The following is a 27,760-nucleotide window of genomic DNA, read 5'->3' on the forward strand; positions in this document are numbered from 1 at the left end:
TCAGATAGGGATGCCAACTGTGCTCACTTGCTCCTTCAGCCCCAGCAGGCTGTAGGCGATGCGTTTCTGGTGACCCGGCAGGCGCACCCCGATTTTCTTAATGTCGCTGGGAAACAAAAAGGCAAAGGGGAATGTCAGCCGGGCCCAGCTGCTACCATGATGCATGAATGCCAGGAGTGGGCAAGGGACGGCCTTCCGGTCCAAGCTGGTTTGACCTGCTATCCCCAAGGGGAGAAGGACTCATCTCACATTTACCAAGCGGCCATGAAAGTTGGCCTAGCAGCCCGAGCGTGTGGGGCATGGCCAGGGAAAGGGGGCATGGTTGGAGTGCGCCTGTGCCCCTGCCATCCCTGTCTAGTCATTAGCCCCCCAGGGTCACAGCCAGCTGGCAGAGCTGAGAGCAGCCTTGAGGCTGCCCTAAACTACGCAGCTGATGGTGTTGAACTGGCTTCAGGACCAAGGAGCCACCTGCACCTCTTGTGACCACCACTGAGGACTGGTGTCCTCTCCTGCCTCCTCACGATCTCCCCCTGCCCTATCTTCATCCCCGTTCCTCTCTCGTCTTCTCCTTCCCCCTCGACCCAGCCTGATCCTTCCCTGCGGACAACTGCCGATGGCCCAATCCAAAGCTAGTGAAGCCGAAGGAAAGACTCCCAGGCTCCAGTGGGCTCTGGGGGAGGCCCTGTGTTCCCAGCTGGAGCTGGGAGACTCTTTCTCATGCCCTATCCTGACACTGCTTCCTTTTGGCAGCCCCAGCGCTTGAACAATAAGGGGAGGGCAGACCAGCCTGCCTGTTAATGAGCCTCTCCCTTGTTTCCCTGTAAAGCCAGTTAATTACAGGGTGCGTGCTCAGATCGGCAGCACCTCTTGAGACATCGCTGAACCACCTTGTGGGCTAGGGCAAGGCCAGCGGAGAAAACAAGCAGCTCCACACACCTCCACAGGTAATTAACAAGGGCAATTAGTCTCGTTGGGCTCTGCAGCATGTCTCCAGGCCCTTCACAAAGTGAGCTTTGTCATCATTGGGGAACTCAGGTAGGTGGGTGTGGTTTTGCCAAAGGTCACAGGCATGGCGGAGCCAGGAACCAGATCCAACATGCCTCCTGCCCAGTGCTATGCTCTAGCCACTAGACAATGCTGCCTCCCTACAAACATAGAGGAACAGGCCAGCAGTCCAGCTAGTCTGCCTTCCAGCCTTGGAAACAGCCAGCTCCAGAAGATGGGTAAACTCCCCCAGCCTTGCTGGCAGCCCAGGAACACCGAGAGGCCCCAACAGAAATCCAGCCCCAGACTCAGCCCTTGCCCTGAACAGCTTAGGGTAGAAAGGGAAACTGAGTCATTGGGGTGGGAGAGGGGGGTGACTTGCCCAGCAGGTTGGTGGCAGAACTGGGAATAGAGCCCAGGTCTTCTGAGTGCTAATCTAGTGCCCTAGCCACTAGGCCACACTGCCTCCCCTGCATTTAGAGCAAACGCACTGCAGGCAGAGGCTCCCCAGGCTGGGCGGCAGAGAATCCCCTTGGGCCAAGCTGAGCCAGCTTTGTTTAGGGAACGTGATGTTCTGCAGCTATCCCCGGATGCTCTCCCCCATCTCTGTCCCTGGGGCATACAGAAAACATTCCCAGCCTGGTCCAGCAGCCAGCCAGCCCTGCTGTTCACACAGGCTATATTTAATCTACAGGGCTTGGGGTGTTGTTATTTCCTGGGGGATGAGGATTTGGAGGGGGGAGGGAAGGAAAAGAGGGTCCCTCCCCTCCTTCCAAGAGTGCCTGGGGGAGAACAGGGGGGAGATGACAGCGCTTCTCCCTCCTGGGTGACTCTGAGCAGGGTCCCAGCACGGAGAAGGACACGGCTTCCCGTGGCTCTGCCAGGAACCACTGCGGGGGTTGGGAGCAGGGAAGGCAGAGGGGCAAAACTGAGCCCAGACCAGCAGCTCTAAGGAAAGAGAGAGCCCGAAGGGAGGCTCCATTTCCCCGCGTCGGCCCCTGGCCCAGCCGGGGACGGGGGCAATGCAGAGAGGGGAGGGGGCAGCAGTTAGCAAAGTGCAGTGCATGCAGCAGCTCTGGGCTCAGCCTTCCGGGCCCGGCCCCCCTCTTCTGGGGCCAGCTGGAGCTGGGAGTGCTGGAGAAAGGTGAAACTCTGGGGGGTGGGGAGCTAGCAGGTTTCCCCCACTCTCTCTCAGGGACAGCTGATGGGATCCTGCCCTCCTTGGGCAGAAAACAGGTACGGGTGGGGGAGGTAATGCCAGACGGCGACAAGAGCAGGAGAACGACACTGGCAGGGAACCAGAGGTTTCACCAGGGGAACAGGGACAGCTCGGCCCTGGAGAGAAGAAGAGCAGCTCAGCGGGCATCAGCCTGACAGCCCTACGTACCAGCACAAGGGGGACTCTGGAGCCAGGCCCAGTGTTGCCCCTGGATCAGAGCTCTCTCCCCCACACCCAGGGCTCAGTCCCGGTGGCTGGCAAGGATCAGACTGACGGGGCTTTAAGAGCCAGGTGATCTGGCTCCTTTCCGAGTGCCACAGGCAGAGACAATCCGGCTCGCGGTCGGTGGCTGCTGCAGCCCGTCTAACCTGGCCAGTGCTGGAATGCCCAGGACCCACTCGCCCTGGCAAGACACGAAGCAGCCAGTGTGGGAAGCTGGTGCACGCATCTGCCTGCGGAGCCAGAGCCTGCCCGCAGTGAAGGACTGGGCCTGTGGTGAGCAATCAGATCCGCACGGGGCCCTGCCCTGGAAGCCCTCAGAGAGACGTGAGACAAAGGCAGCAGAGGGGGGAGTGTGACTCACTCGTTGCTCATCTGCACCACTTTCTCGATGGCGTTGTAGCCGCACGACAGGAAGTTCTCCGTGTACTGGTTCATTTTGATGGAGTCCAGCCACTCAGAGACTGTCCTGAAGGGAAGGCCCTCCGAGCCGCTGGTGCTGGGCAGGCGGATGGACACCCTGCAAGGACACAAAGCCCCCACACGTTAGCGTCCCATCTCCCCTGGGCAGGGATGGATTCCTCTGCCCAACACCCAGGGCAGTTAGACCAAGGGGAGCAAGACATGGGGGCAGGTACCCAACAGGTCACTCCTCCTTCCTCCATGAGCCACATGGGTAAAGCACCCCCATCCCCCATCCCCTGAACTGCAGGGAAATTCACACCTCCCATCCTCAAGGTAGGGGCATGCTTCCACGTCCCCGCCACGCCTCCCTTTCATCTCAAAGGCGTCAAACCCCATGGGAGGAGGTGCTGAGCTACAGACGTGTCAGGGCTGGAGAGCGGATGGCATGCGCTGATGGACTGAGCACAGGGCCGGGAGCCGGGATCCCTGACGTTCCAACCCAGCACTGCCACCAGCTTGCTGGGTGACCATGGATAAAGAGCTTGAGCCGTGCCTCAGTTTCCCCATCTGTCAGAGGAAGGTGGGGGTAACAAATTCCCGCTCCATGGGGCAGGGTGGCTGGGAGGCTTAATTGCAGCATGTCTGTAAAGGGCTGAGTCAGTGCTAAATGCTTTTTAACTACTGCTCGTTGTTAGTCTGGTGGGGGCTCGCTGGGCCCAGCTGCTTCACAGCTTTCACAGGAGCTTGGCTTCAAGGGGATCCCTGGGGGACGCGATGGGGGACAGAAGCCGAGGGAGAGCCCTGGCTGCCTGCACGCTGCAGTGAGAGGGTTCCCACCCCTGCCAGTCTGTGCTCCAGGCGTCCCACATCTGCTGCCCCATGGCCTGCACTGGTTCAGCCTTGGCATGGCCCTGTTGGCTCGAGGCCTGGGTTTGGCCCTGCGTCCCCTACACTTGGTCCGAGCCCTGCCCCCGGGCACCAGCCAGTTGGCAGCCCGTCCCATTAGCACCACCTGGAATTCCCCGACCCCGAGGCGCACAGGTCTTCACCTCCCTGCAGCAGCCTCCTGCCAGTGCCACAAAGCGCTCAGGGACACTGGCTCGCTGCACCCAGCCCTCGCTTGCTTTCACAGCTCCTGTTGCGGTTCCCACCCTCTGCAGGCCAGGACCCTGCAGAAACACCCTCCCCTATCGCCCGCGTTGCCTGGTTGGCTGCCCTGCCTCCTCTGGGACCAGCCCGGCCTGAGCCCCTGCTGCCAGGCCCTTATTCGATGGTGCCAGCTGTACATGGCTCAGTGTCTTGTCCTCAGGAAGCAGAGGCGGCTCGGACCAGCTGCCTCCTGCTGCCCTGGGTTTGCGAACCCCACCCTCCACCCAGAGCAAGCTCTGGCTGAGCAGGGCCCAGGGCCCGGTGGGTGAGCTCCGGACAGGGGGCATTTGGAGAGGGCTGGTGGCCAGCTGCCTACCGAGGGTCGAAGTCCGCCATGGTCTTGAGCGACTCGGGGGCCCGGATGAGCTTGTCAAGGATGCTGACGATGTCGTTGAACTTGGGCCGGCGGCTCCTCTCCTGCTGCCAGCACTGCATCATCAGCTGGTAGATGGCGGAAGGGCACTCCATGGGGGCTGGCAGCCGGAAGCCTTCGTTGATGGCTTTCATGACCTGCCAAGGGAAGGCGCACGGAGGGTGAGAGACGTGGCCTGCAGATCAGAGGCACTCACCTCTCACGTGCTGGCAAGGCGAACGCAGCTAGCTCTGTGCCATTCGTTGCAGTCAAGGGGGTGGCCTCCCAGCCTGGTGCTGCGGAGAGCTGCCCGGAGGCATGTGGGGCAGGCAGGCGGGGAGCTCTCCCATAAATCCCTGGCTGGACAGGGAGCGTCTCCTTGTCTCTTGCTTTGAGAATGGACACATGGCTCAGACCATCCCAGAGAGCCCCACAGGTGGTCAGAGCGCCTTGTTCATCACCCGCTGAGCAACCCAAGTTGTGCCTGGAGCATACACCAGGCTGAGTAAGGCGGGGCCTCATGCTGCCCGTTGTGGGGCTCAGGAAAGCCCCTTGCCATGTTAACCACACCCATTCCAGATGCCCAAGGAGGCAGCACCATGGTGCTGCCAGGCTAACAGCCTTGCAGGCTTCCCCCGCGGTGCCTTGTGGTGTGTCCCCTGCTCAGCCCAAAGGAGGAGCTCCGTCTTCATGGCCCATTTGCTCCCTGGCCCTGCAGCTGTTATTGCCGGCCACAGCGGTGGGCTTTGTCCTGTGGGCATCTGTCCCCGGAAGTCTGGACCCCCCAGTGCATTTCACATGGGCCAAAAAGGACCATCAGATGGGGCAGCATTGGACAAACAAGCCAGGCTGGAGTCTGGTCCCTAGCCCCTCCCCGTGCCTCCATCCAGGCCTCTCGGATATCCAAGCCCTTCAAGACAGGTGATGGATGGGTGGAGAGACATGGACAGACAGACACTTTTATCCTCCCCCCAGATGCCGACCATTGTGTTGTCAGTGCCAGGGCAGTGGGCACAGCGAATAGCTGGTGCGTGGGGCCGGATCCCCACTCTACGGACATGCAGCAGCCATTCCCAGCAGGAGCCTAGCTGTCCATCCCCATAGGGCCATTCAGACAGACAGGCCGGCTCTGCCCCCATCCCCCGCCGGCTGTGCTCACCTCATGGTTGGAGAGCTCCCAGTAGGGCCGCTCGCCGTAGGACATCACCTCCCACATGACGATGCCGTAGCTCCACACGTCGCTGGCCGAGGTGAACTTCCGGTAGGAGATGGCTTCCGGGGCCGTCCAGCGGATGGGGATCTTGCCGCCCTGCGAGAACCACACAGCCCAGGGATTGACACTGCTGCCTGCCTGCTCCATCCCTGACTTATACCGAGGGAGGGTGCAACCCACAGGGCTTCCTCCTGTGCCCACGACTGGGCATGCCGGAGCTTGCTGGACCCAGAGAGGGCTACGCGGGGGGCCGCACCAGCAGGGCCCAGACCAAGCTGGGCTCAGGCTCAAGGAGCCAGGCGGGCTCTCATGGCCACGCAGCCCCACGGGGACCGACTGTAACTGATGCGCTGCAGGATTCTAGTGCGGGTGGAAACGTGATCCTTGCTGGGTGTGGGGAGAAAGAGTTTCTCTGACATCCCATCAGCCCCAGCCAACATGCCCACTTAGCGTAGGTCCTTCGCCAACAAAGAGAGGCAGGCACAGGCCCCGGCTGCAGTCCCTCCATGCCGGAAGGAGCTCAGCTGCCCCCAGCCCAGGGGTTTGTCCACCCACCGTGGCTGAGGGAGCAGATTTCCAGGGGGGCTCCCTTCGTGATCTTGGGGACTCTTCTACTGCCCTTCGCCATCCTGAGAATGGGGTGGGATCAGCCCATGCCCCAGGGGGGAAGGGGGGAGTCATCTGCGTTCCCCTGTGTCCACCAGCTGGGGCTTGTTCCCTGGGAGAGACAGAACAAACTCCTCTTGGCCAAGGGGAGCACTGTAAGGGCAGTGGGAGCAGCAGGGGCGTTCTCCAAACTCCCGCTAGCACCAGGAACAGTCAGGCCTGGATCTGCCGCAATGGTGCTGGCTCCAACCTCACTTTGTGCCCCGTGTCCCATCGTCAACCCTGCTGTGTCTGCCCCAGCTCGAGGGACCCTTACACTTGAATTCTGATTTACTGCGGCTGCCAATTCTTGGATCCTGTCTGGTGTTACCTGTCCTCTCTCCCACTCTCTTGCAAGCCTAAGCAAGGGCTGTATCAGGGGAGCTGGCTGGGGGGGCCTGAAGACTGGATTAGCAGGAGGGGCTGCAGGTTGGGATACAGGGGCATCCGTGGACCTAAATCAGGGAGCAGGGCTGGAATAGCAGGAGGGGCTGCGGGCTGGGATTGAGGGGCTTTGACAGAGCTATGTAGCCAGAGATGTTGGGGGCCTTATGCCCCAGAATAGCAGGGGGACTCAGTCTCCCAACCACAGAAGACACCCAATGACCCCAGGGGAGCAGGGTAGTGCAGTCGACAGCACTTACGCTGGTGGTGTACGTGGCCTCGGGATCATCCTCCAGGACGCGGGATAGGCCGAAGTCGGACACCTTGCAGACCAGCTGGCTGTTGACGAGGATGTTGCGGGCAGCCAGGTCCCGGTGTACGTAGTTCATGCTGGCAAGGTACTTCATGCCCGCAGCGATGCCCCGCAGCATGCCCACTAGCTGGATCATGCAGAACTCACCGTCCTTCTCCTGCATGACGAGAAGAGATGTGCTCAGGACGGCAGGGAGTTAAGCCAATCACTTTCCCCGCAGGCACTGTGCTCCTATCACCATCTCGCGTTTACATGGCTCCTTGAACCCAGAGCATGCCACAAACTATATCTATGCCATGCAGCCAGAATGCAGCCACCTCTGGGGTGGAGGGTGGCTGCCCATCAGTGCACAGAACAATGAGGGGGACACGAATCCAAACCCAAAGGAAGGGCTGGGAGGGTCTTTAACCCCATGTGGAACCCCAGGAGTTATGGGCTTGGCTCCCCTACAGCACACTGCATGTAAATCTACGGGCTTGACTGTCCTTTCCCTGCACCTGCAAAGGATTGTGGGATATGGTGGTTTGTGGGTTGCTGAGCAAAAAATATTGAAGAGCACTGGGTTAGACAGTCCGGCTCTTTTTCTTATTAAGTGGTGGTAGGAAAAGCAGACATTTAAAGAGCCAATTCCCTGCCTTGTATTCCCGCTCACATGATTCAGATCAGGAGCATTCTGACAACCCAGTGGACTTTGCATCACTGATGCAGCTCGTTTAATTTTGCATTTTGCTCAACTCCAGACATGGGACGGGGGCTGCTCAGTTTCGTCGGTTTCACCTCCCATCTGGAATGCACTAGCCCAGGGTGGAGATGCCCGGGATGCAAAGGCTGTAGGGGAGAGTTTCATAGACTCTCATCAGCCCACATGCTTACACCTGAAAAACTGAAAAAGCAAATAACTAAGGCAGAAGTTCACCCTGACTGGTAAATCTTGATGATTCTCTTCCTTGTTATCTGACAAAACCGAAATCCGAGGGTGTGGCCTTCAGTTCTCGACAGCATCCCTTTAAAAATGAGTGGGTCTAGCTAGGACTGAATTGTGCTTCTCCACTCTCTGTTCATGAGCGAGGAACCACAACACCTACCCGCAGGAACTTGTCCAGGGCTCCGTTCTCCATGTATTCAGTGATGATCATGAAAGGTTTGTCTGAAAAGAAAAGGGCAAATCACGAGAAGTCCTGGCAGAGCTCCCTCCCCCAGGCCCCAGCACGCCTGGTGACAGCCCGTGGGCGTTTGTGCACACAAAGCAGGAAGGGGAGCCGGGTGCTGGTCATGGGGCGGAGGGGTGGCTGGATCAGCCTCCCAGGAGAAGAAGCCCAGATAAGGTGATCAAGATTCCGCTGAGCGTGGGCGTCATCTGCGCTGATGGGCACATGGCAGGGAACATGACTGGGAAAGGGTCATGCTTGTGGGAGGGGTCCACTGTAGTGTGGCTAGTAGCCAAGCTGGCCACCACATTCTGCTTCAAGCAGCTGTTCTTGTGCAACCCCAGGATTCGGGTACCTTTCGGTAGGAATGATCCTGCTCAAAGTCCTGCAGTGAGGGGCGAGGGGATTTTTTGAAGCTGGTTTTCAGAACAGCGACTTTCCACGAGTCGCCCCAGCACAAACCTTGCCATTTTTGAAGCTAAATCAGTGCTCTTGGCAGGAAAACTACTGGCTGTCACCCAGGGATCCCTCAGGTGAGAAGGGGTCATGGGGGGCATACAGGATCGGGGGGTGCTTACACTTGGAAACGACGCCCTCCAGCCGGATGATGTTGTGATGACAGAACTGGCCCATGATACTGGCCTCGCTCAGGAAGTCGATGCGCTGCTTCTCTGTGTAGCCAACCTTCAGGGTCTTGATTGCCACCGGGACGTCCTTCTTCCCGTGTTTCAGTGTCCCCTTGTAAACTTCCCCGAATTCGCCTGGCAGGAGGAAAGGAGGAAGCGGGTGATCTTCCTGAGGCTACTGCAGACCTGGGCATGTCCACTGCTGGGGAACGCAAAGGAAATGCCCGTCTGCCTCTTCTGTGATGGGAAAACCCCTTCAACTACTGGCTGCACCAGGAGGCCATATCCCTCCTACACCAATCACAGCCTGCTTGAGGAAGGCGGGCCCCACCTGCACCAGCCGCTTGCAGCAGAAAGAGGGAGCAACCTACCTGCACCGATCACCTTCTGCCGGGTGATGCACGAGGGGTGAATCTCGGTTGTAAATTTCAGCACTGCTTGGTTGGGGTCTTCGTAGGTGTGAGGGTCCACGTAGGTCTTCAGGGGCTTCAGCTGTTCTGTGGGGCGGAGGGAGGGAGGGGACACATGGAAGCAGGCATGAGGCTGGGGCTCAGGACCCCAGCGAGATCTCATCCTACTGAAAGTACAGTTCAACTCATGGCCGTTGGAAGCCCAGCCGTCCCGGCCTCCGCAGCCCAACACCCGTTTCCTCCCTCTGCTGCAGACAGGGGCTCCACCGACGTCAGGCTGGCAGAGTCTCCCTTGAGCCTGCACAGATATTTACGGGTCACACTGCGGGTTCCTGTTCACTCACTGGGATTGGCTGTAGCCCCAGGGCTCCAAGGGCCCCGCTCTCGAGGTGGCTCGAGAGGCCACAGCACAGACAGTGCAGCCGAGCTACACCCTGCATGGACACCACCGGGGACTCACACTAGGGCCTTTCTTCAGCAGCTGGCTGTGGGGCCAGCAGGCCTCTCACAGGGGGCCGGGGCTTGTAGGGCCACATTCTGCCCACCCCCTGCATGGGCAGATGAGGAAAGACACGGACTGCGCTGGGTCTGCTCACCGCCTTGTGGGGTAAGCCTGGGTCTGCTCACCGCCTTGTGGGGTAAGCACCACCTTGTGGGGTAAGCCTCCATGGGGTGCAGGGGCCCTGTCTCCACCCTCCCTGCCCCAGCTGGCGGAGCTAGCTGAGCATAGAGTTGGGATCTGCCACACTCGTCTCTAAGGGGCACATGCTCCCTGCCAGCCCCCGGGAGCAGACTCCATGGCGTGGATCCAACCCAGCTGCCGCTGGAGTCTCTCACTCACCAGACTTGGAGAAGTAAACGTCCTCGGACGACTGACGGGTCCGTGAGCGCCTTCTCCTACAACAACAAGGAGGGTTAGGCCTGGAGATGTTCCCCACTGCATCCTGAATCAGATGACCAGCAGTCCCCCCATGAGAGAACATACCAGACAAGCTCATCTCCCCCACATCCTTCTTTGCTGTCTTGAAGAGACCCCAGATTGATCCAGCCGCCCGCCCTGACTCTTAATATGGGACCAGATCCTGGGGAGTCCTGCCTTCAGCCCTTCCTTGGGCAAAGCTCCCAGTGACACCCAGGCTGGGTAACCAGTGAGTAAGGACCTGAGGGCCTAGTGGGAACAGACTAGTCTGTTTCACTTCTGTCTCTGGTCAGTTTCACATCCGGGCTCTCCTGCCATGATGTCTGGGTTGCAAAAAGTCAGACTCTTAAGCAAACATGTTGGTTGCTCTTACACAGCCTAAGCTGGACCCAGCCCTGCCCAGGTACGTCTCAGCGGACGACGCCAGGTCAGCAGCGGGGAATCACGGGGTAACTAACGCCTGGGCTGGCAGCAAGGCTCAGGTTAGCTGCCCCAAAACTGCCCCCTCCGCAGCTCCAGGCCAGTGGGTGCAGCGTCTGTGAGGGAAGGGAGGTCCAATGGGGAAGGGACAGGCAGCCACTCCTGGGCTATGGATGCTCTAATGACAAAGGGGGGGGAAATGCAAATACCTTCGGTGAAGGTAGAGGACGACAGCTACCAAGGCCAGTATCAAAATGATCCCGGAGATAGAGCCGCCGACCATGGCCGCCGTGTTCATGCCCTCGGAGCCTGCAGGAGGAAGGAAAGACGGTGAAGGAAGCCACTGGGAAACTAACCCCACATTCCCAGCATGGCTCCTTACTGGCCGGGCTCTGCCCAGGCCTCTCCAAGGGTGGCGGGAGAGGAGTCCCTCGGCTACTGAGATTTAGCTATGTCCAGGCAGAGTGAGCACTCGCTCCCTCTGTCGCTCTTGGCTCCCTTCATTCTGATCTCTGTCCTGCACTGAGTGTCGGTACGTTTCGAAGGTGGGGCACAAGGAGTTGGAAGCCACGTGTGGCAAGTGATCAGAGCTGGGAACTCAGAGACAGGACACCTGAGTTCTAGTCCCACAGACTCTGCCATCGACTTGCTGCGTGGCCAGGGGCAAGTCACTTCTCTTCCCCGTGCCTCAGTTTCCCCAGCTGGGGAAATGGAGGTAGTAACAGTGGGATCTGCCGTTCCCTCACATACTCACCCTCAGCACGCGTCTCAAACTCATACTCCATGCTGTAGGTCCCCTGGCCTTCTTGTGTCAGGGCCTGGACCCGCACCAAGTACTTGGTGCCCGGTGTGAGCTTGGAGAGGGTCACCGAGTTCCCTTCAGAGCGCAGGACCGAGTAGCTGTTCTCATCCATCTTCAGAAAGCAAAACACACAACCCCCACCACAAAGATCAGCAGCCTCGCGGGACCAGGCAGTGCCTCAGAACCCAGCATGTGCAGACTGGGCCCTGCTGGCAGCCCGGGATGGGAGAGGGGCGAGCCAGTGACAGCATCATCCTGGCTCAAGGATCAGTGGCTGAGGCCAAGCCAGTAAGGACAATCTGGCTTCACTACCAGGCACCCCCAGTGACCTGATGTCCCTCTGAGTATTCCTGGGGGCCACTCCAACAGCTTGATTTAGGCTGTGGCTTGTGCATCCGAGCCAGGACCTCCCCTTCCAACTGGCTCTATGGGCAGATCCACGAGGAAGCTGTGGGCCCCTCTCCTTTCCCTCCCTGCCCTCTAAGCCCAGAGGGGCGTGACTAGCTCGGAAAGTGAATGGCCAGCGCTACCTTCTTGCTGTAGGTGACCTCATACTTCCAGACGCGGCTCTGCTGCCGGGGCTGGACGGTCCAGGAGATGCTCAGGCTGGTTTCAGTCTGGCTGTCCAAATTCACCGATGTCACCCGGGGAGGCTCTGGCCAGTGGAGAAGAAGGCGACAGTCAGGTGGGTGCTACGAGGCGTGAAACCATCACCTCAATCATTGGGTGGAAGGATGTGGGGCCCAGCAGCCCCCGAGGCTTTGGCAGAGCTGCCCATACACAGGCATGGCCGGTCCAAACATCTAACTATGCACAAGTCCTTCTGCTTTACCATACTCACCAGCAGATGGTCTCCTCTGCTGCACTGGTGACTTCAGCTGCTTTACCGCACCCGATCTCACCCCTTCTCTGATGCCTGCCGAGCCCCACCAAACCCCATACCTGGCTGAGGGAGGGAGGATAGCACCTCCCTCATAGGATCATAGAATATCAGGGTTGGAAGGGACTTCAGGAGGTCATCTAGTCCAACCCCCTGCTCAAAGCAGGACCAATCCCCAATTTTTGCCCCAGATCCCCAAACGGCCCCCTCAAGAATTGAACTCACAACCCTGGGTTTAACAGGCCAATGCAGAAACCACTGAGCTATCCCTCATCTGTATATAAATCCCACCTCCCCAGCCAAATGTAACAGGCATGTTGATACAAGCCCACCAGTTATACATCCTGACCGCCCCTTACCTGTCTGGTTGACGCTGATGCTCGCACTGCCATAGCTGTGGCTGGTGCCGTAGGCGGACACCCCGTTCCTGGCCTCTACCGTGAAGGTGTAATTAACATGTGGCTCCAGGTCGCTGACAGTCAGAGACGTCCTGGTCAGCCCCTGGGGCTGGTCCGAGTAGCGGATGCTGTTGTCACAGGGCCGACAGTCCCTCGACTCCGGCGAGCACTGCTCACAAGTGACACTGTAGGTGACGTCCTTACGGCCCCCCGTGTCGCGGGGCGGGGACCAGCGCAGCTGCACCTTGGCACCCAAGCCGATGGCCATGACATTGTGGGGGGCGGAAGGGGGACCTGGATGGGGGAGGGGAAAGGTCATAGTGCCATGGGTGATGGTGCCAAGGGCATTTCCTTTTGGGGGCAGGGTAAAGAGAGCACATGGCTCCCAGAGCAGAGAGGAGCTGGAGTGACAAGCTTGGAACTTCTGGAACTGGAGGAGGGAGACCCAACCGACATGCCCCATCCCCCCCTGGGGAAGAGCAGCCAGATCCATCCCCCGTGGCTGCCCCCACCAATATATTCGCTATTTGAATGATGTCACTACCAGAAGTGCCGCCCCCAAAGGAGCGGGATGTTTCACTGAGCATGAGGGGCAGGACTTCCTGTCATTTGGGGTGTTCCCATGGCAGGCAATGAGACTGAGTTCATCCCAGCTCTCAGGGGGTGGTGCTCACTGGGCTGAGGTGATCCAAGGGTCTAGACTGGGCTGTCTCATAGCCAGCCTGACGATTCACAGCCTCATAAGGATGAGGGGGAGGAGCTTTACGTGGGCTACTGGAAAGAGTTGCAGGGCAGTCTGGTTCTCAGAGCTGGGGACTGGGAGGCAGGACTCCTGGGTTCTAGTCCCAGCTCTGCCACTGGCTCACTGTGTGACAATGGGCAAGTCACTTGACTGCTCTGTGCCTCAGTTTCTCCACTTATAAAACATGGAGGAGCCCTTACTTACCTCCCACGCTGAAAGCACAAATACTCACAAAACGCCCTGAGATCCTCAGGGGTCAGTACAGGTCTAGATGAGCTGAGGGTTACTATTACAGGTCGGGAAAATGGAGCAGGCTCTGACCTGTCCCAGGGGCAGCTGGGATGGGAACGCGGGTGATAACAGCGGAGGTTTGTCACCACAGCAAGGTCTCATACTCACGGGTGCAGGGAAAAGACACTGGATCCTCTACCGCCCGGAAATAGCCTTCCTCACATGGGCACTCAGTGGAACCTTCAGGAGAGGAGAGCGTGTGCGGGGGACACTTGGAGCAGGCATCACCGGAGATGTCCGGCTTGAAGAACCCAGCAGGGCAGGCTGCGAGGGGAGAGCAAGGCACAGGTTAGGCAATGCGGACACTCATGGGGGTAACAACCATTCACAGCCCTGAATGTGCAGCGGGCAACGCATCCTGCTCTCGCGGAGCCTCCCCGGAGCCCGGCCTGACCCCCTGGGATCCAGGAGAAAGCAGGAGATGCAAAGTGATGGAGGAAACATGGGAAGGACTGCAAAAGGAGACAGTGACCAGTGGGTCTGCAGAGCCCGGGGATAGCTCCTCGGACGGCCTAACAACCAGGATGCTGGGAGGTGGCGTTGCAGTTAGGGGGAAGGAGGCAGTGTGGGGCACTACCGTGGGTATGCACAGCCTCCAACGCTGGCCCCCCAAGGCACGTTGATGGGGTGGATGTTTCCAGGAGGGGCAGGATTGGGGGCTTCCTTTCTAAAAGTAACTGAGAGCCACGATGTAAGCGTGGAGACCAGCCGGGGTGTGGGGACAGGGCTGGCCTTTCCGAAGCCTGGGGTAGGTTTAGCTTTCGGTGTTAACCTCCTCCGTCCAGACGCAGATCTCCCCTTTGCCGCAGAGATCGGGGCAGCTCTGCAGCCTCAACTCCTGCTCCCATCAGTCTGGCTCACCGAAGACAGATGGGGGAGATTTCCCCTCCGTGCCTGCCCAGCCTCTCCTCCGGTATTATTAATGGGACAGGCCAACAGACACACGCACGTTTCCAATCCAAGATCAGTACATTCCTGCCCCAACCTGGCACTTCAAACTTCCCCCCTCCAGGCTTGCAGCCAACCCCGGGAGGGGGGACTGCTCAGGGCCCCCACCTGAATGAGCAGCCGCTGACTGACGTGAGGACTCCCGCTCTTCAGAGAGCAGCCCCCAGCGTAGGAACGGATCCAGATACATGCAACAAGAGGACAGCGCTTAGGCTGTCAGCTCTTTGGGGCGGGGCAGTTTGTACAGCACCTATCATAACGGGCCCCCACTGTCTGCTTGGGGTCTTGACCGTAATGCCAACCAATCATAACCGCGCTACAGAGAACAAGCCTATGGCTCCCACCAACGCTGGGGGGGGGGGGCGGGGGGTTTCCGCAGCAACAGGGATGAGAAAACCGTGTGTAAATGCAGGAGAATGTGGCTGACAAACCACAGAAATTGGCCAGGGGGAATCAGGGGCAGATACGGACCCTCAAATTAATTTTCACTCGGTTTTGGGAGGTAACACAGTCCTCGTCCACATGCTGATTTTATCCCGCTTTAACCCTGCCAGTTAGAGGGGCAACTTTTAACCAGTGTGGTTACACCAGTACAACCCCCAGTGTGCACACAGTTGTACCAGCACAGAGGTGCCTTACACGGGTGTGCCTTTTCCCCATCCCTCCAGCTATACCAGTCTACGGCACCTTTCTACCATTATGGCCTGCACACAAGGGGGTTGTCCCGCTGTAACTAGACCTAGACCGGAGTTGAAGTGCCACAAGAACTGTGTAGACAAGGCCCTATCTCAAGGTGATGGGGGCCCCATGGGACAACAAAAGGCTAAGTTACCCCACACACAAACGCCCCCCGCCCCCGCCCCAATGGTTGGGTTGGGATTGTTTGCAGACTCAGTTAGTTTCTTTTCTTTGGTGTCTTTGAACAAAGAGAGTAGCAGGGGTGGGGGGAAGCCTGACTCATTCCCCATCCGATCTGGGTTTTCCACAGGAACCCAATTTCCGCCTCTTCACCCCGCCCCAGGCTGTGAGGGTTGCTTCCTCCAGCAATCCGAAGAGGAAGCGGTTTCGGAAGCCACACGGCGTGGCTTTTCAGGAAGGCCCTTTCCTCCACTCTGCCCGGGGCAGTGATGCTGGGCACTGATCCCCCCTCTCGGTTGTCGTGTTTGTTTAATAAAAGCACAAAGATCTCGACCAAATGCTCTGACGGCTCTGGCCCCAGAGCCCATCTGCAGGCAGCTAAGCAAACAAGGGGCCTGCAGGCCAGCCCAGCGGTGCTGTGCCCGCAGTGGTGGGGGGTTATGCGAAGGGGTGTTGTAGATGTTCACAAACCCCTTCCCCCACAGCAGCTAAGTACCCCTCCAGCCCTAATGTTAGGAAAGTTTCCCCTCCCGACTGCCTCTTTTCCCGGCCGTTAAAGAAAAAAACAACACTTCTCCCAAAGCGAGGCTGCCTATTTCATGTGTGGTCTCCCCTTGCCCCGCTGTGTGGCTTTGGCTGCACCTTGAAACAATAGGGCAGTAAACCTGTCAGGATTTCATTGGTGCCCAGAGGCTGTCTTCCTTCCCCAGAGCAGGGCAGGATGGGGAGGGGGCAGGAGGGACCCTGGGCCTCTCTGGAGCAATTAGACTTATAGGAATTAACTTCCAACTATTAAACACTGATGATGGCTGAGATTCGATAGATAGATAGATAGATAGATAGATAGATAGAGTGTATGGGGATAGATAGAATCATAGAATCTCAGGGTTGGAAGGGACCTCAGGAGGTCATCTAGTCCCACCCCTGCTCAAAGCAGGACCAATCCCCAACTAAATCATCCCAGCCAGGGCTTTGTCAAGCCTGACCTTAAAAACTTCAAAGGAGGGAGATTCTACCATAGGAGAGAGATAGATAGATAGATAGATAGATAGATAGATAGATAGATAGATAGATAGATAGATAGACAGATAGATGCAGAATGCAGGGTCTGACTCACTCAGACCCCTGTGAGCTGCACAGGGTATGGACTCCTCTTTGTATCCCCTAGACGGAAGGTGGGGGTGAAGCTTTCATGGAGGGGGGGTGGGACTCTGGCAGCAGGAGGAGAGGCTAAGAATATCTGTGTTTATTTCCCGAGATAAACTCCTTTGTTTCCTGCTCACTGGGCTCCCTTTCACAGAGGCCAGTAGGCTCCAGCACTGCTCCCGGAGCTCAGAGAATCTCTCTGCACAAAGGGCAAATTCCATTTTCCATCCCCGCCCCCCATCTTTGGCAGGAAGCGCCTCCATCCGACCAGGGAGAGATCACAGGGGCAGCTCACAGGCACGTGGCAAGTGGCCAGGGGAGCAAGGTGCTCGCTGGCCTGCCCTGAGGGCGAGGAAGCCAGTCGGGTTGGGAGCCATTGCCAGGATGTGCAGCCCTGCCAGTGGCACCGACTGGCCAGTCCCTCCCTCCCTGCCCCCAGGGCACTCCGCAGGCGCTCAGCTCCTACAGGCATGGGGGCAGAATCAGACAGACAGTGACGGGCGCAAAGCACGCAGACAGGCCTCACACTTGCCACGCAATGCGAGAAACGACCCCCCGTTGAGCTTCCATGGAGGGCCTCCAGGAACTGAGGCTCCTTGAGGGTTCATGGTCCCACAGCAGCTGGGGCCCGTCCTACCCAACCTTTGGGTAGCCCCCATAACACTGTAGCCTTCCTCAGGTCCCAGAGCCCCAGGTAACTGCTGTGAGCTGGTTGGGGGGGTGGGAGGGGAGAGGAGTGTGGAACGGTTACGTCCCTGTCACCCAAGCTCTGCGCATCTGAAGGCCTCCTGGGCTCCCAGGCAAGGTGCTAGTGAACCCAGTTGCCATTGTTCCTACAGAGGGGTGGCCCATAGACACTATGGGTCCCAGCATGCAATGCTCCACCTGGCACCAAACAAAGGGGCAGCCCAGGGCGTGCCGTGCCATGCTCCCCTGTGATACCAGCGGAGCTGCACCAGTGGGCAGCCATCCTGCCCTGCACGCTGTGGCCTCGAGTCTCTGCAGGCTGCACCACTGGGCTCAAATGAAGGGGCAGCCGCGCTCTGGGCGCTGGATTTCTGTGAGCCGCGTCTGGGCCTCGTGGTCAGGACTCGCTCCGCCGCAGCTGGCAGAGGACCCCCAAAAGGCCAAGGACACCCACTGCGGGGCCTGTCAATTAAGCACGTCTGACTCACCACCAGAGACAGCAGGAAGAGCAGGGCCTGCCTGGGACAAAGGGAGGCGTCAGCCCGCATGGGTCACAGTCCCAAAGGGCTGTCTGATTTAATGAGGGAGAACATCAACAGGCGGGGTCCCTATACCCCCCACCCCCAACACACACACACACACACACTCCTGCAGACACAATGCCTCCATTCAGCCAGCATAGAGCTAGTGTCTGCACTGGGGAGGGGGTGCAAACCCTTAGCAAGTCTTGTTTTCCCAGGAGGATGGGGGTGGCGGATGGGCTGGGGGGAGGGAGGGGAAAACACAAGTAAGGCATGAGAGGAAGACGGATGGAGTGTGGCTGACAAACAAGAACATGGGGGAGGGGGAAGCAGGCACCGAGCTGCCCAGGAGAGGAGGGAAGACATCTGTCAATGCCAAAGGGTCGGGGGCTCGAGCGGGTGGCACCGGCAAGCCAGGCCGGCTGGCACGGGACATGCCCCGGGGAATGCTTGTGCAACTACACTCCGCACACGTGCTTTGGCGCCCGGGCACTCTCCGCTGGGTCTCGCTGTGCAGCTGGCACCTGGCTACCAAGGCACTGGGGCAAGCAGACTCAGCCGGGGGGGAGGGGTGGGGGCCAGGATGAATGAGGGTGCATTGCTGGGGGGAGCACCGCAGGGTCCTGCCCTAAAGCTTCTCTCAGCGTGCCCGGGAATGGAAAGGGGGCACTATGCATATCCCTTTGAGCAGCTGATGAAGAAAGAATGAGGAGGAGTGGAAGGGAGCAGAGTCCTGCCTAATGTTAGCATGGGGCGGTTTGGTCCTTGGCTGAGGAAAGCTCCCCTGGGGGGTCTGGCCCATCCCACCCCAGGAAGCCCACCTGGGAGCTGCCGCTTGCTCCCCTCATGTACCAGCTGGAGGCAGAGGGGACTGGACGGCAGCAAGGATGCGTTCACCATGGTGACGCACTGGGCCTACGCCACGGTCAAGCCTGGCCTTGAGGAAAGGGGGTACACGGCCTGCAGTTCTGGGGTGACCTCCGCAGTACCGGGGAGGGGCTGGAGAGCCCTCTACGGGCTGAGGAGAGGGAGCGGAGTCTGTATGAACAACCCTTTCCCTTTGGTTGTTGGCTTGGGAAAGGGGGGACAGTACAGGCCCTCTGAGATCCACCTTTGCCCCCTGATCCCCTCCTCAATGGCTACACACCGGGGTGATCTGTGCTTCTAAGAGAAGCGGGCTCAATGGGGAGGGGGCAGAACTTCTCCCCCACCCCCCATCCTGGGCCAAGCCTAGTGCTCCTGTGGCAACACAGGGCTGCCCCCCGAGACTGGAACCCTGGGGGCGGGGGGCTGCACCTGGGCCCTACAGCTTGAGCGAAGGGGGCACAGGGTGAGACGGGGTCACTCAGACGCACACACATGGCTGCACCGCTCACGCCCCCCTGGAATCCAGGGCCTCGCCAGCTGATTCCAGCCTGCCCCTTGCAGCACCAGGCTATGCATTTCAGGAGGGAGCTGCCATCCCCCAAGGGGCCAGGCTTACCAAGCGGATTTCCCTGCACTCTGGAGTGGAGCTGTGTCCACCGGAGACCGAGCTAGCCAGGTTGGCCCTGACCCCAACTCCATCACGGCCCGCTGGCAAACAGCGAAGTGCAGGGAGCAGATCATGGTTTGAAAAGGCCAGGTAGGGGCTGCTGGCACAGCTGGGTTCCCCTCTATCTTCCCCTGCAACGCCAGAGCCCAGGCCCCGCTAATGCCGGGACGTATCCAGCCGGGGTGGGAGGAAAGCGCGAAAACCGCCGGCATCAGGCGATGGGATCGGTTCACAGAGCGCCCACGGTGCTGGAAGGCTCCTTATCCGGCTGGAGATCCGGCACTGAACGGAAGCTTTATGCAAACCCATGGATTATCTCCCGTCACATTCCTGACCCCAACAAAATGGAGGGGGCCCCTCCCACTCCCTCTCCAGCCCCCAACCCTTTATCTCCTGTTTGTTTCATTCCCTTCCTCTCCACCCCCGGGAAGGCTGAGCTCTGCAGGGAGCGGGGGCTGGCAGCAGATGGTGCCCCCGTCACGGCCTATTCTGTGTGTGGGTTGTGAAGGCCCCTCTGCTCACAGTGCTCTCCCAGGTAAACTTGGGGTGGGGATGAACCCAAGCTTGCTGCTTTCCCATCACCCCTTATCCGGCTGCTTTCTCCCCTGGACTCGCCAGTCCAAGGCTGGCTGTGGGGGCGCCCAGGGCCATCGCGAGGATCCCAGGGTAATACTGTGGCCCAGCGCCCTCCACTCCCACTGACAGCAGCCATGGCTGGCTCAGCACCAGGCAGGGTCTGAGTTGGCACAAAGCTCCCTTTAACTTCGGGGGTCTTTGACCCAGGCCCTGCCAGGTGGCCAGCGCAGGGACCGACCCTCCATGCCCTTCTCCAGGGCAGAGTCCCCACAACTCAGGGGCGGCTGACCAGCCCGTGACATGGTTGGACTGGGCTTGGGACAACCCTGGACTAAGCCAGGCATGGCCCAGGCAGGGGTGGGACAAGCTTCCCCACACAACTCTGCCATTCCACGTTTGGGCTCCCTGCCAGCATCCCTCAATCCCAACCCACAGCCCCCAGCTATCCCAGCCTTGAGCTCCCCACATAGCCCTGCCAGCACCCTTCAATCCTGACCCGCAGCCCACAGCTATCCCAGCCCTGGGCTCCCCACCCACAACTCTGCCATTCCACGCCTGGGCCCCATGTGGGCAGTTCTGCCAGCGCCCCTCAATCCTGACCCTCAGCCCCCTGCTATACCAGCCCTGATCTCCCCATCCACAGCTCTGTGAGCCCCCCTCAATCACGCTGAGCCCTCCACTGCTATTGTAGCCCTAGGATTCTCCTGTGTACGAAGCAGAGATGCAACCCTCTGTTCCTGACTCGGGGGCAAACATCTGAAAGAGCTGAATCTCCAGAGAGACGCCAGACCCCGCACCCCAAGGCCTTGATCCCAGCCCACCTGCTCCCAGCAGCCGGGGAACCCAGCCAGGAGACAGTGCACCTGGGATGGGAGCTGGAAGCTGGGGAAAGGCACTTCCCAATTTATTGCTGCTTCCCTGGAGCCCCTGGAAAAGGCAGATTGCTGTCTCACAGGCCATCCCAGCGCCAGGGTCGCAAGGCTGGGGCAATTTATAGCTGCCACTCAACCTCCTTGGTAATTGCCAGAGACCTCTTGTCTCCGAGGCAGGCAGCAAGATCCATAAACACCCCCCACCCCGATCCCCAGACTCCCAGTCACACCTGGCCTCTCCTTGGGTGAAGTTCTCCAGACACAGAGGGATTCATAGCTTAACTGGGCTCAGGGACTGTAAGGACAATGCCAACCCACGCCCCCGCCCCACCCCTGCTCCAACAGTCCTGGGCCTGTCCCTGAAGGTCCCCGAGCACACCTTCCCCTCCAAGAGTAGGGCTGAGACCAACAAACTCGAGTCACTTGTGACCCAAGGCAGGTGTCGGAGGGAGCCTGATGCATTGACCTGTCAAGCTCCCCCTTTGCACAAGGGAAGTTAGGGAGAAAATGGAGCCCCAGGAGCCTGTGGTTTGAGGTCAAGAGGCTCCTGTCGGCTGCAGAGCTGGCCGAGGCCTTACTAAGACGTGACGGCCTTTAGCAGCCCCCCGGGCTCAGCAATTTGTGGTGGGAGGGGGCAGCTCCCTTCCCCCCCATCCCAGCTCTCCCTGCCTGGCCAGGGGGCTCTTGGGCCATGTGGGGGCTCAGCACCATCCTCCACCCAGCTGGGCCGGAGGGAGCCGGGCGGCCACAGCAGGCGGAGAGGGCGTAGGCCCTGCATGGCCCATGAGCCCCACCATCCGGGGGGTTGAGCCGCAGAGCCGGGCAGTGGTGCTGGAGCGAGGGCACAGGCAGCCCAAGGGGAAGGGAACAGCTGGATCACAGCAGCTGTCAGACGTGACATGGCTCACCCATGGCACCTTAACCGCCGTCCTGTGGGGCCGGCGAGGCCCTGATCCAGGGAGGGGGGCCAATCCAGAGCCCAGATGCGGCTCAGGCCTCCACAGACACCAGGGCGGAGCAGGGCTCCGTTCTCCGCTCCTCTTTCACACCTGGCGGCCGATATTTCTCAGGCCCAAGGCAAGGAGCTGACAGCAGCTGGGCAGCTGAGGACTGAACGGGCCGTGGAGTCTCTCCTACAGGGATCCCTCCGGAGGGCACTGGGGCAGGGGCATGCCGGGCTGCTGCCCATGCTGGGCTTGTCAGGGGGGGTATGGCAAAAAGACACTCAGGGCCAATAGACACCCAGGGGGTGTCTCTGGGGGACGTGCTGGGCTAGGAAGAACAGCCCCAGCACCAGGCGGGACATGGCCTGGGTTTTCAGCCCCCTCCCGCCGCAGAACGGCTCCATCCCCCACCCCCACCCCCCTGTCCCAGGTCTCGTGGCTGCTTTGTTTGCAGCTAATCCCCATAAATCAAACCCTTCCCTGCTCCTTGACCTGCGTGACCCCGGACTCCCCCGAGCTGTCGAGGGTCGACAGCAAGTATGTGTGGGAGGGAGTTAAGATGGTCGATTCCACCCTGCCAAGGTCTGAGCTCCCCCCACCCCCCAGCACCACTTTCTGCATTGCCGAGGTTTATCCTGCCGGCTCCTCTCCCACTGCATTCCTCACCACTCATGTCATGAGGGAGCTGCAAGGCCAGCACAGGCATCTGCTCCATGGCCGGACCCCCTGCCCCCTCCCCCACCGCTCCCAACACTGATGCCTATTGTTTAGGAGGGTTTTATCGGGGAGGCTCAGATCTCTGCTCTCCGTTTTGCTGGTGCCCCTCCCAGAGCAGGGAAACAGCCTTGAGACCCGGCCCAGTGGGGCGCCCCCAAGGGGGAACAGGGCAGAGAAGAGAATGAATGGAAATAGAAGCATTTGCCCAGGGCTGGGAGAGCAGGGGGGCTGCGGGGCAGGGTTCAGGGCCATCAGCCGAGCTGTGTTGGGAGCCCAGGGCTGAGATATCACGTGGCCACAGGTCAGGGTTGAGGTTGATTGTCAGCTCTGTGTGTGCCCAGGCCCAGGGCTGGGGGTCAGGACTGAGAGGCATCATTAGATCTGGGGGCTAAGAGGGCGCTCAGGGCTGGAATAGCCGGATTGAGAATAGTAAGCGGGGTTGGGGTGGGGGGTGCAGATCGGGACTGGGGGGCACCAGCAGAGCTGAGTGTGGGAGCCCACAATAACACTGGTATCGCCTGGGGAGTTCTGCACAGCCCCTGCCTGTGCTGCCCCAGCCCCAGCAGCCTCGTACACACGAGATCTCCCCCCCGCACTCCCCCCCACATGCACCCCCGTCCGGGCGCCCTTACCTTTGCAGCTCTCCTCCACTTTCTCGTAGCCCGCCCGGCACAGGCACTGCCCGATGGGCACCAGCCATTCCCCATCCGAGTTGCAATGCATGCTGGGCTCCTCGCTGGCCACCGCGTCCTCCACGCACGTGCCCCTGACCTTGGCCAGCGCCTGCGAGTCGGCGCCGGCGATGGTCTCGGGGAAAAGCGCCATGTTCTGCAGCACGCTGGGGCACTTCTTGTAGTAGATGCGGACGGAGAGCAGGGCCACGCAGGCCCCGATGTCCTGGAAGGCCAGGTAAAAGCCCTTGCGGCTCAGAGGCCCCACTGAGCGCACCTCCATGTTGAGCTTGACGTTGCGGGAGGCGAAGTCGTCGCGCACGGTGATCTCGTCGGGCGCAATGGTGGCGATCTTCCTGAACTGGCGCTTCTGGAAGTTGGTGCCATAGTCCACATCCGACTCGGCGTAGTACAGGTTGAAGGTCTCCTTGCAGGAGCTGGCCCCACCCGGGAAGCTGTTGCAGTCCCGCACCGTGAACTTCAGCTCGATGAAGATGCGCTCAGCCTCGCTGCGGTAGATCCAGTTGGTCCGCAGCCAGTTGTCCTGGTCGCCTTCCATCACGTTGCAGACTGAGTAGATGTAGATGAGGGATTCATTCATGACGTTCTGGAGGAGGTCCCACTGCCCGGGGGAGACGAGGGGTTACATGAGAGCACTGCGAGCCCAGCTCCCCTATCGGATGGTCGAAAGAAGGTGCAAGAAACCCTGCAGGGCCCCTGGTTAAGTTTCTTCCTGACCCCCTCAGCTGGAGGTTGGCTCATGCCCTGAAGCGGGGAGCTGGGACCTGGTGAACCCTACCTCGGCTCCGCCCTGCAACTGAAGGCAGCCACGGGCGGTTTGATCCCAATACCGCCCTGCAATTACACCCGGTCTCAGCATGCTCGCCCCATGCCCGCCCCCTCCGCTGCCTATTGCCTGTCCTCCTACAGACACCCTGCCATTGTCCATGGATGGATATTGACCCTCGACCCTCCGGTGCGCTCGTCAAGTCAAGAGACCAACCTTGGTTTTACAGATGGAGAAACTGAGGCTTGTGGCGGTTCAGGCCCCACATTATTAAGGGGCCTCTGATTCTGGGTGCCAAATACAAGCCCGCAAAGTGCAAACACAGAGCTCGGACCAAGCTGCCCACTCCCTGCTGGAGCCAGTGCTGTCGACCAGTTCTCACCCCGTCCACGGGGGGGCGCTGCTCCCAAATTATTCCAGATGCTGGAAATTAAATTAAATCTCATCCCATTCCTGGGAAGCCTGGCCAGCCAAAGACACTCTGACCCCAGCGCTCCTTGACATCAGTGAGTATCTTTCCACTGGGAGCGAGATCAGGCTGTCAGCATGGCTAGGGCAGAGGCGGGGCTGGGGCTGCGGCTGGAGCCAGCCGGGTTCCACCTGGCTCTTGGAAATAACCGAGGTTTAGCAAACCCAGGGGATTAACTTGTCAGCACAGTCCTGCGGGCGGGCGGAGGGCAGAACACACTGGCCAATTAACCTCCTGACATGGCCCACCGGAGGGCAGGAGATAGGAAACCTGCCACGAAAAACCAAAACAAATAGCTGCTCGGGTTGGGGTTGGGGGAGGAAGAGGAAAGGGCAGCCACCCTGGGGGTCTCCGCACTGCTGCAAACAAGGGACATCTGATCCCACCCAGCAACTCCCTGGCCTCCTCGCCCCCTGCCCACCCCATGTGGCTCCCCCTGGGGAGCCAGGGGCTGGAATGTTTCCTGGCAGTCCGGCAGGGCCGCAGGAGAGAGTCCCCCAAGACTGAATGTTCAGAGTGTGTTGAGAGCTCCAGCCGCCCTCCGGCCCGTCCCCAGGGCACCGACCTGAATACTGGCCCTAGGTGCCGCACACCCCGTTGTGCCGAAGCCGCTCACTCCTGCAGCCCCACTGCGGACTTGCCCCTGCTATTCTGGCCTTGAGCCTCCCCACACAGCTCTGCTGATACCCTGCAGCTGGTGCTTAGCCCCTCATGCGCCGCATCCCCCCTGTAATGGGGTGGCCACGGGGGCCCCCAGAGTATAACCCCCCCACCTTGATCTCTGCTCCCTGATCAAGGAAACGGGGCGGGGCAGGCTCTGATCCCAATGACCTCAGGGAAATCCACAGCAGTCTCTCTAGCATCGGTGGTGGCACGCTGGATGGCTGGAGCTCAGCGCCTGGCCCAGGATGTGCGACCTGGGGCCGTATAGAGGAGGGGTCAATGGATGGGGGGTGAAGGCATTGGGGCGGTGCAGGGTTGGTCTGCCTGTGTGCACTCAAGCCCAGATCCTCATAGATGCATAACTCCCACTGGGGGTCTGGTCTTAGTCAGTAAGTGCAGTGCCCCGCCCTCCACCCCGAGCAGCAATAGGACCCTACCTGATCTCTAGCCTACGTTGCTTCCAAAGACTCCACCACAGAGACCTGCCAAGCAAGGCCATGCCTTCCTTCCAGAGCCTGATCTTTGGCTCCTTGCTGGAAGAAATGCCCCCCGTGCCCTTCCCTGCATCGGGACATGCGCCGCCCCACAGGACAGCTCCCGGCGGGCAGGGCCCAGCTCTTTCCTGAGGCCCCCAGCACAGCTCTACCCCCTGTAGGGCCAAGAATTCAGGTTCCTTCCCATCCCCGTCCCGCTTTTCTGACCAAGAGCCTCCCCCAGGAGGTTACCACCGCCTCCCGCAGGGGCAGTCCCCGAGCCAGGGTGCCGGAGAACAGGGAAGAGGCAGTTCCTGAAAGTCTCGGTGGGGAGGGGGAGGAATCCAGACGTGGCCCCTCCCAGCAGGCAGTGATGAGCCGATTTTCTCCAAATACGCCGATACAGCCCAGCTCTATTACAGCCTCCAGCCACAGCGTTCAAGGGGAAAGTCTAGCAGTTAGAGCAGGAGGCCCAGGAGTCAGGGGTCCTGAGGCTGGTTAGAGTGGGGGGACAGAAGCCAGGGGACCTGGGTCTGGTTAGAACTTGGGGCGGGGACGACCAGGAGCCAGGGAACCGAGTCTGGTTAGAGCCGGGGGGACCAGGAGCCAGGGGACCAGGATTTAATTCCTGACTTTTCCACTGGCTCGGGATGTGAGCACATCTCTTCCCCTCCCTGTGCCTCAGTTTCCCAATCTGTACAAGGGGACAATCACAGTGACCTACCTCACCAGCGTAAGTGGGGTGGGGGCGGGGAGGTTAATCCCGACTGAAAAGTGCTTTGAGCTCATCACAGCAAAGGGGCTCTCAAAGGGCCGGAGTCACGCACGGATTGGTTTGAACTGACCTGATCAACTTTAAAAAGGGGCTGCAATAAAGCAGTGACTGCGGTGAGCCCTTAAAGCCACCACCCAAAGCCCCAGGGCTGCCCAGCCTTCTCCCCAGGCCCCCTGAGATCACGGACGAGATCACAACCCCCATCTTCGGACAATAAACCGAACCTGCTTATGGAAGGACAAACCGCCCCGCTCTCCAACTTGTGCTTTGGCCCTGGGCCCATGTTATGTTCAAAGCAAACATACCCTGTACAGCCCACCCAATTCACATCACGTGCCACTCCAATGGCAGAGCTGGGCACTCCCTCTCGAGGAGAGGGCTGAGTTTGAAAAGCTCCCCACCCATCACTAGCCAGCATTGCTGGGCCAGATTCTGCTGTCGTTTACACTAGAGTGGTTACTCTGGATTTAAACTTAATTGAGGGTGGGCAGGATCCAGAAAGGAAAGGCAAAGAATTCCCTAAGCCCTGGCTGCTACTCCCAGAGGGTCTGGTCACCAATCGAGGCATGGACACCTCCTGTGTCCTCTGCCTCCCAACAGACGTGGAAGCGGATTCTCCTCTCACTAACCTCAGGGTGAATCAGGAGCGGATCTAGGGAGTGAGCCCCTTCCCCCCGCCCCCGAGAGCTCCCGCCTAGCGCTAGGGATTCAGACTTACCCCCTTCCCATAGGGATGGGTCAGCCAGCCGAGCTCCCCGTGGGCTTTGGCAAAATCCAGCAGGACAACTGAAAGGAAAAGCAAACAAACATGGTTAGACCAGGGGAGGGGGAATATACAACCCAGCCACAGGCACCTCATCTCACCGACAGACAACCAGATGTCTGGCGCATTCACCGAGCCCAGCCGAGGGAGAAAAACCCCCCCAGATCAGAACCCTCCACTCTCGCACAGTGGCGTAGCACTTTGCATGGGTGTGAGCGAGGGTGCAAGGCCAGAGGCTGGTTTCATTCACGCCTATTTAACGCCAGCACCTGCCGTGCAGCGGGGAGAAAACCCCTCTTTGTTAAAGATCCAGCAGCCACACCCCCTCAAAGCTCCGGCAACCTTTGTTTTAAACAAACCTCTCGCGCCTCCTGCGGGCACCACAAGGGACCATAAAGGGCCCAGCCCCATGGCTCAGCTCAGCCCTTGCCCCGACAAGCGTTGGCTCCCTGCTTTGGCTACGCGGAGGGGCCAATGGTGGCTGTTCTCCAGAGCGGGGCAATACGAAATCTGGGTGGCCCTGCAGCTCAGCGCAGAGCCGGAGCAGGACAGCTCTGCCCAGGAGTAACCTCTCAACGCAGGCACCTGCCTCCTATGGCCTTGGCCTCTACTCTCCCCCGTGCCTTTAGGCTGGGTCCCCAAAGCTGCAGGGGCTGCAGCAGCATCATGGCCCCAGTGCTGGGCAGTCACCATCAGGGTGGAGACACCAGCACCCTTATCTCACGCTTATCTCAGGGCTGCTTTTTTATTTGCCCTCATTCCCATTATCTGAGCAGCTGACTAACGAGCTAGAGGCTTTTTATTTAGGAACAGGGCGGCAGCCGGAGAGGAAAGGGC

At 59.7% G+C, this 27,760-nt stretch overlaps 1 protein-coding gene across 1 annotated transcript; it reads right to left on the minus strand.

Annotated features, from left to right (window-relative positions):
* On the minus strand, positions 1-26,941 carry EPHA2 (EPH receptor A2). The gene is made up of 16 exons (XM_077837066.1): positions 26,879-26,941; positions 22,955-23,615; positions 13,628-13,783; positions 12,448-12,780; positions 11,739-11,863; positions 11,170-11,320; positions 10,616-10,715; positions 9,909-9,964; positions 9,029-9,154; positions 8,610-8,792; positions 7,969-8,030; positions 6,831-7,040; positions 5,488-5,637; positions 4,293-4,486; positions 2,787-2,942; positions 1-106 (listed from the first exon to the last, which is right to left on the minus strand). Exons 2-16 carry the CDS (start codon positions 23,592-23,594, stop codon positions 1-3), a joined length of 2,748 nt encoding a protein of 915 aa, XP_077693192.1. The 5' UTR covers positions 23,595-23,615; positions 26,879-26,941.
* Between the last annotated feature and the right edge of the window lie 819 nt (positions 26,942-27,760).

The sequence above is a fragment of the Eretmochelys imbricata genome, chromosome 18, assembly GCF_965152235.1.
Source record: "Eretmochelys imbricata isolate rEreImb1 chromosome 18, rEreImb1.hap1, whole genome shotgun sequence".
NCBI lineage: Eukaryota > Metazoa > Chordata > Testudines > Cheloniidae > Eretmochelys > Eretmochelys imbricata.

What these genes read in the sequence shown, in the direction of transcription:
- EPHA2 (XM_077837066.1), bottom strand. Translation starts at nt 23,594, where the DNA reads ATGAATGAATCCCTCATCTACATCTACTCAGTCTGCAACGTGATGGAA. An exon ending in GGAGTATGAGTTTGAGACGC is followed by an intron (nt 10,716 to 11,169) that starts GTGCTGAGGGTG and finishes TTCCTCCTGCAG; the next exon opens with GCTCCGAGGGCATGAACACG. An exon ending in CGTTTACTTCTCCAAGTCTG is followed by an intron (nt 9,155 to 9,908) that starts GTGAGTGAGAGA and finishes TCCGCCCCACAG; the next exon opens with AACAGCTGAAGCCCCTGAAG.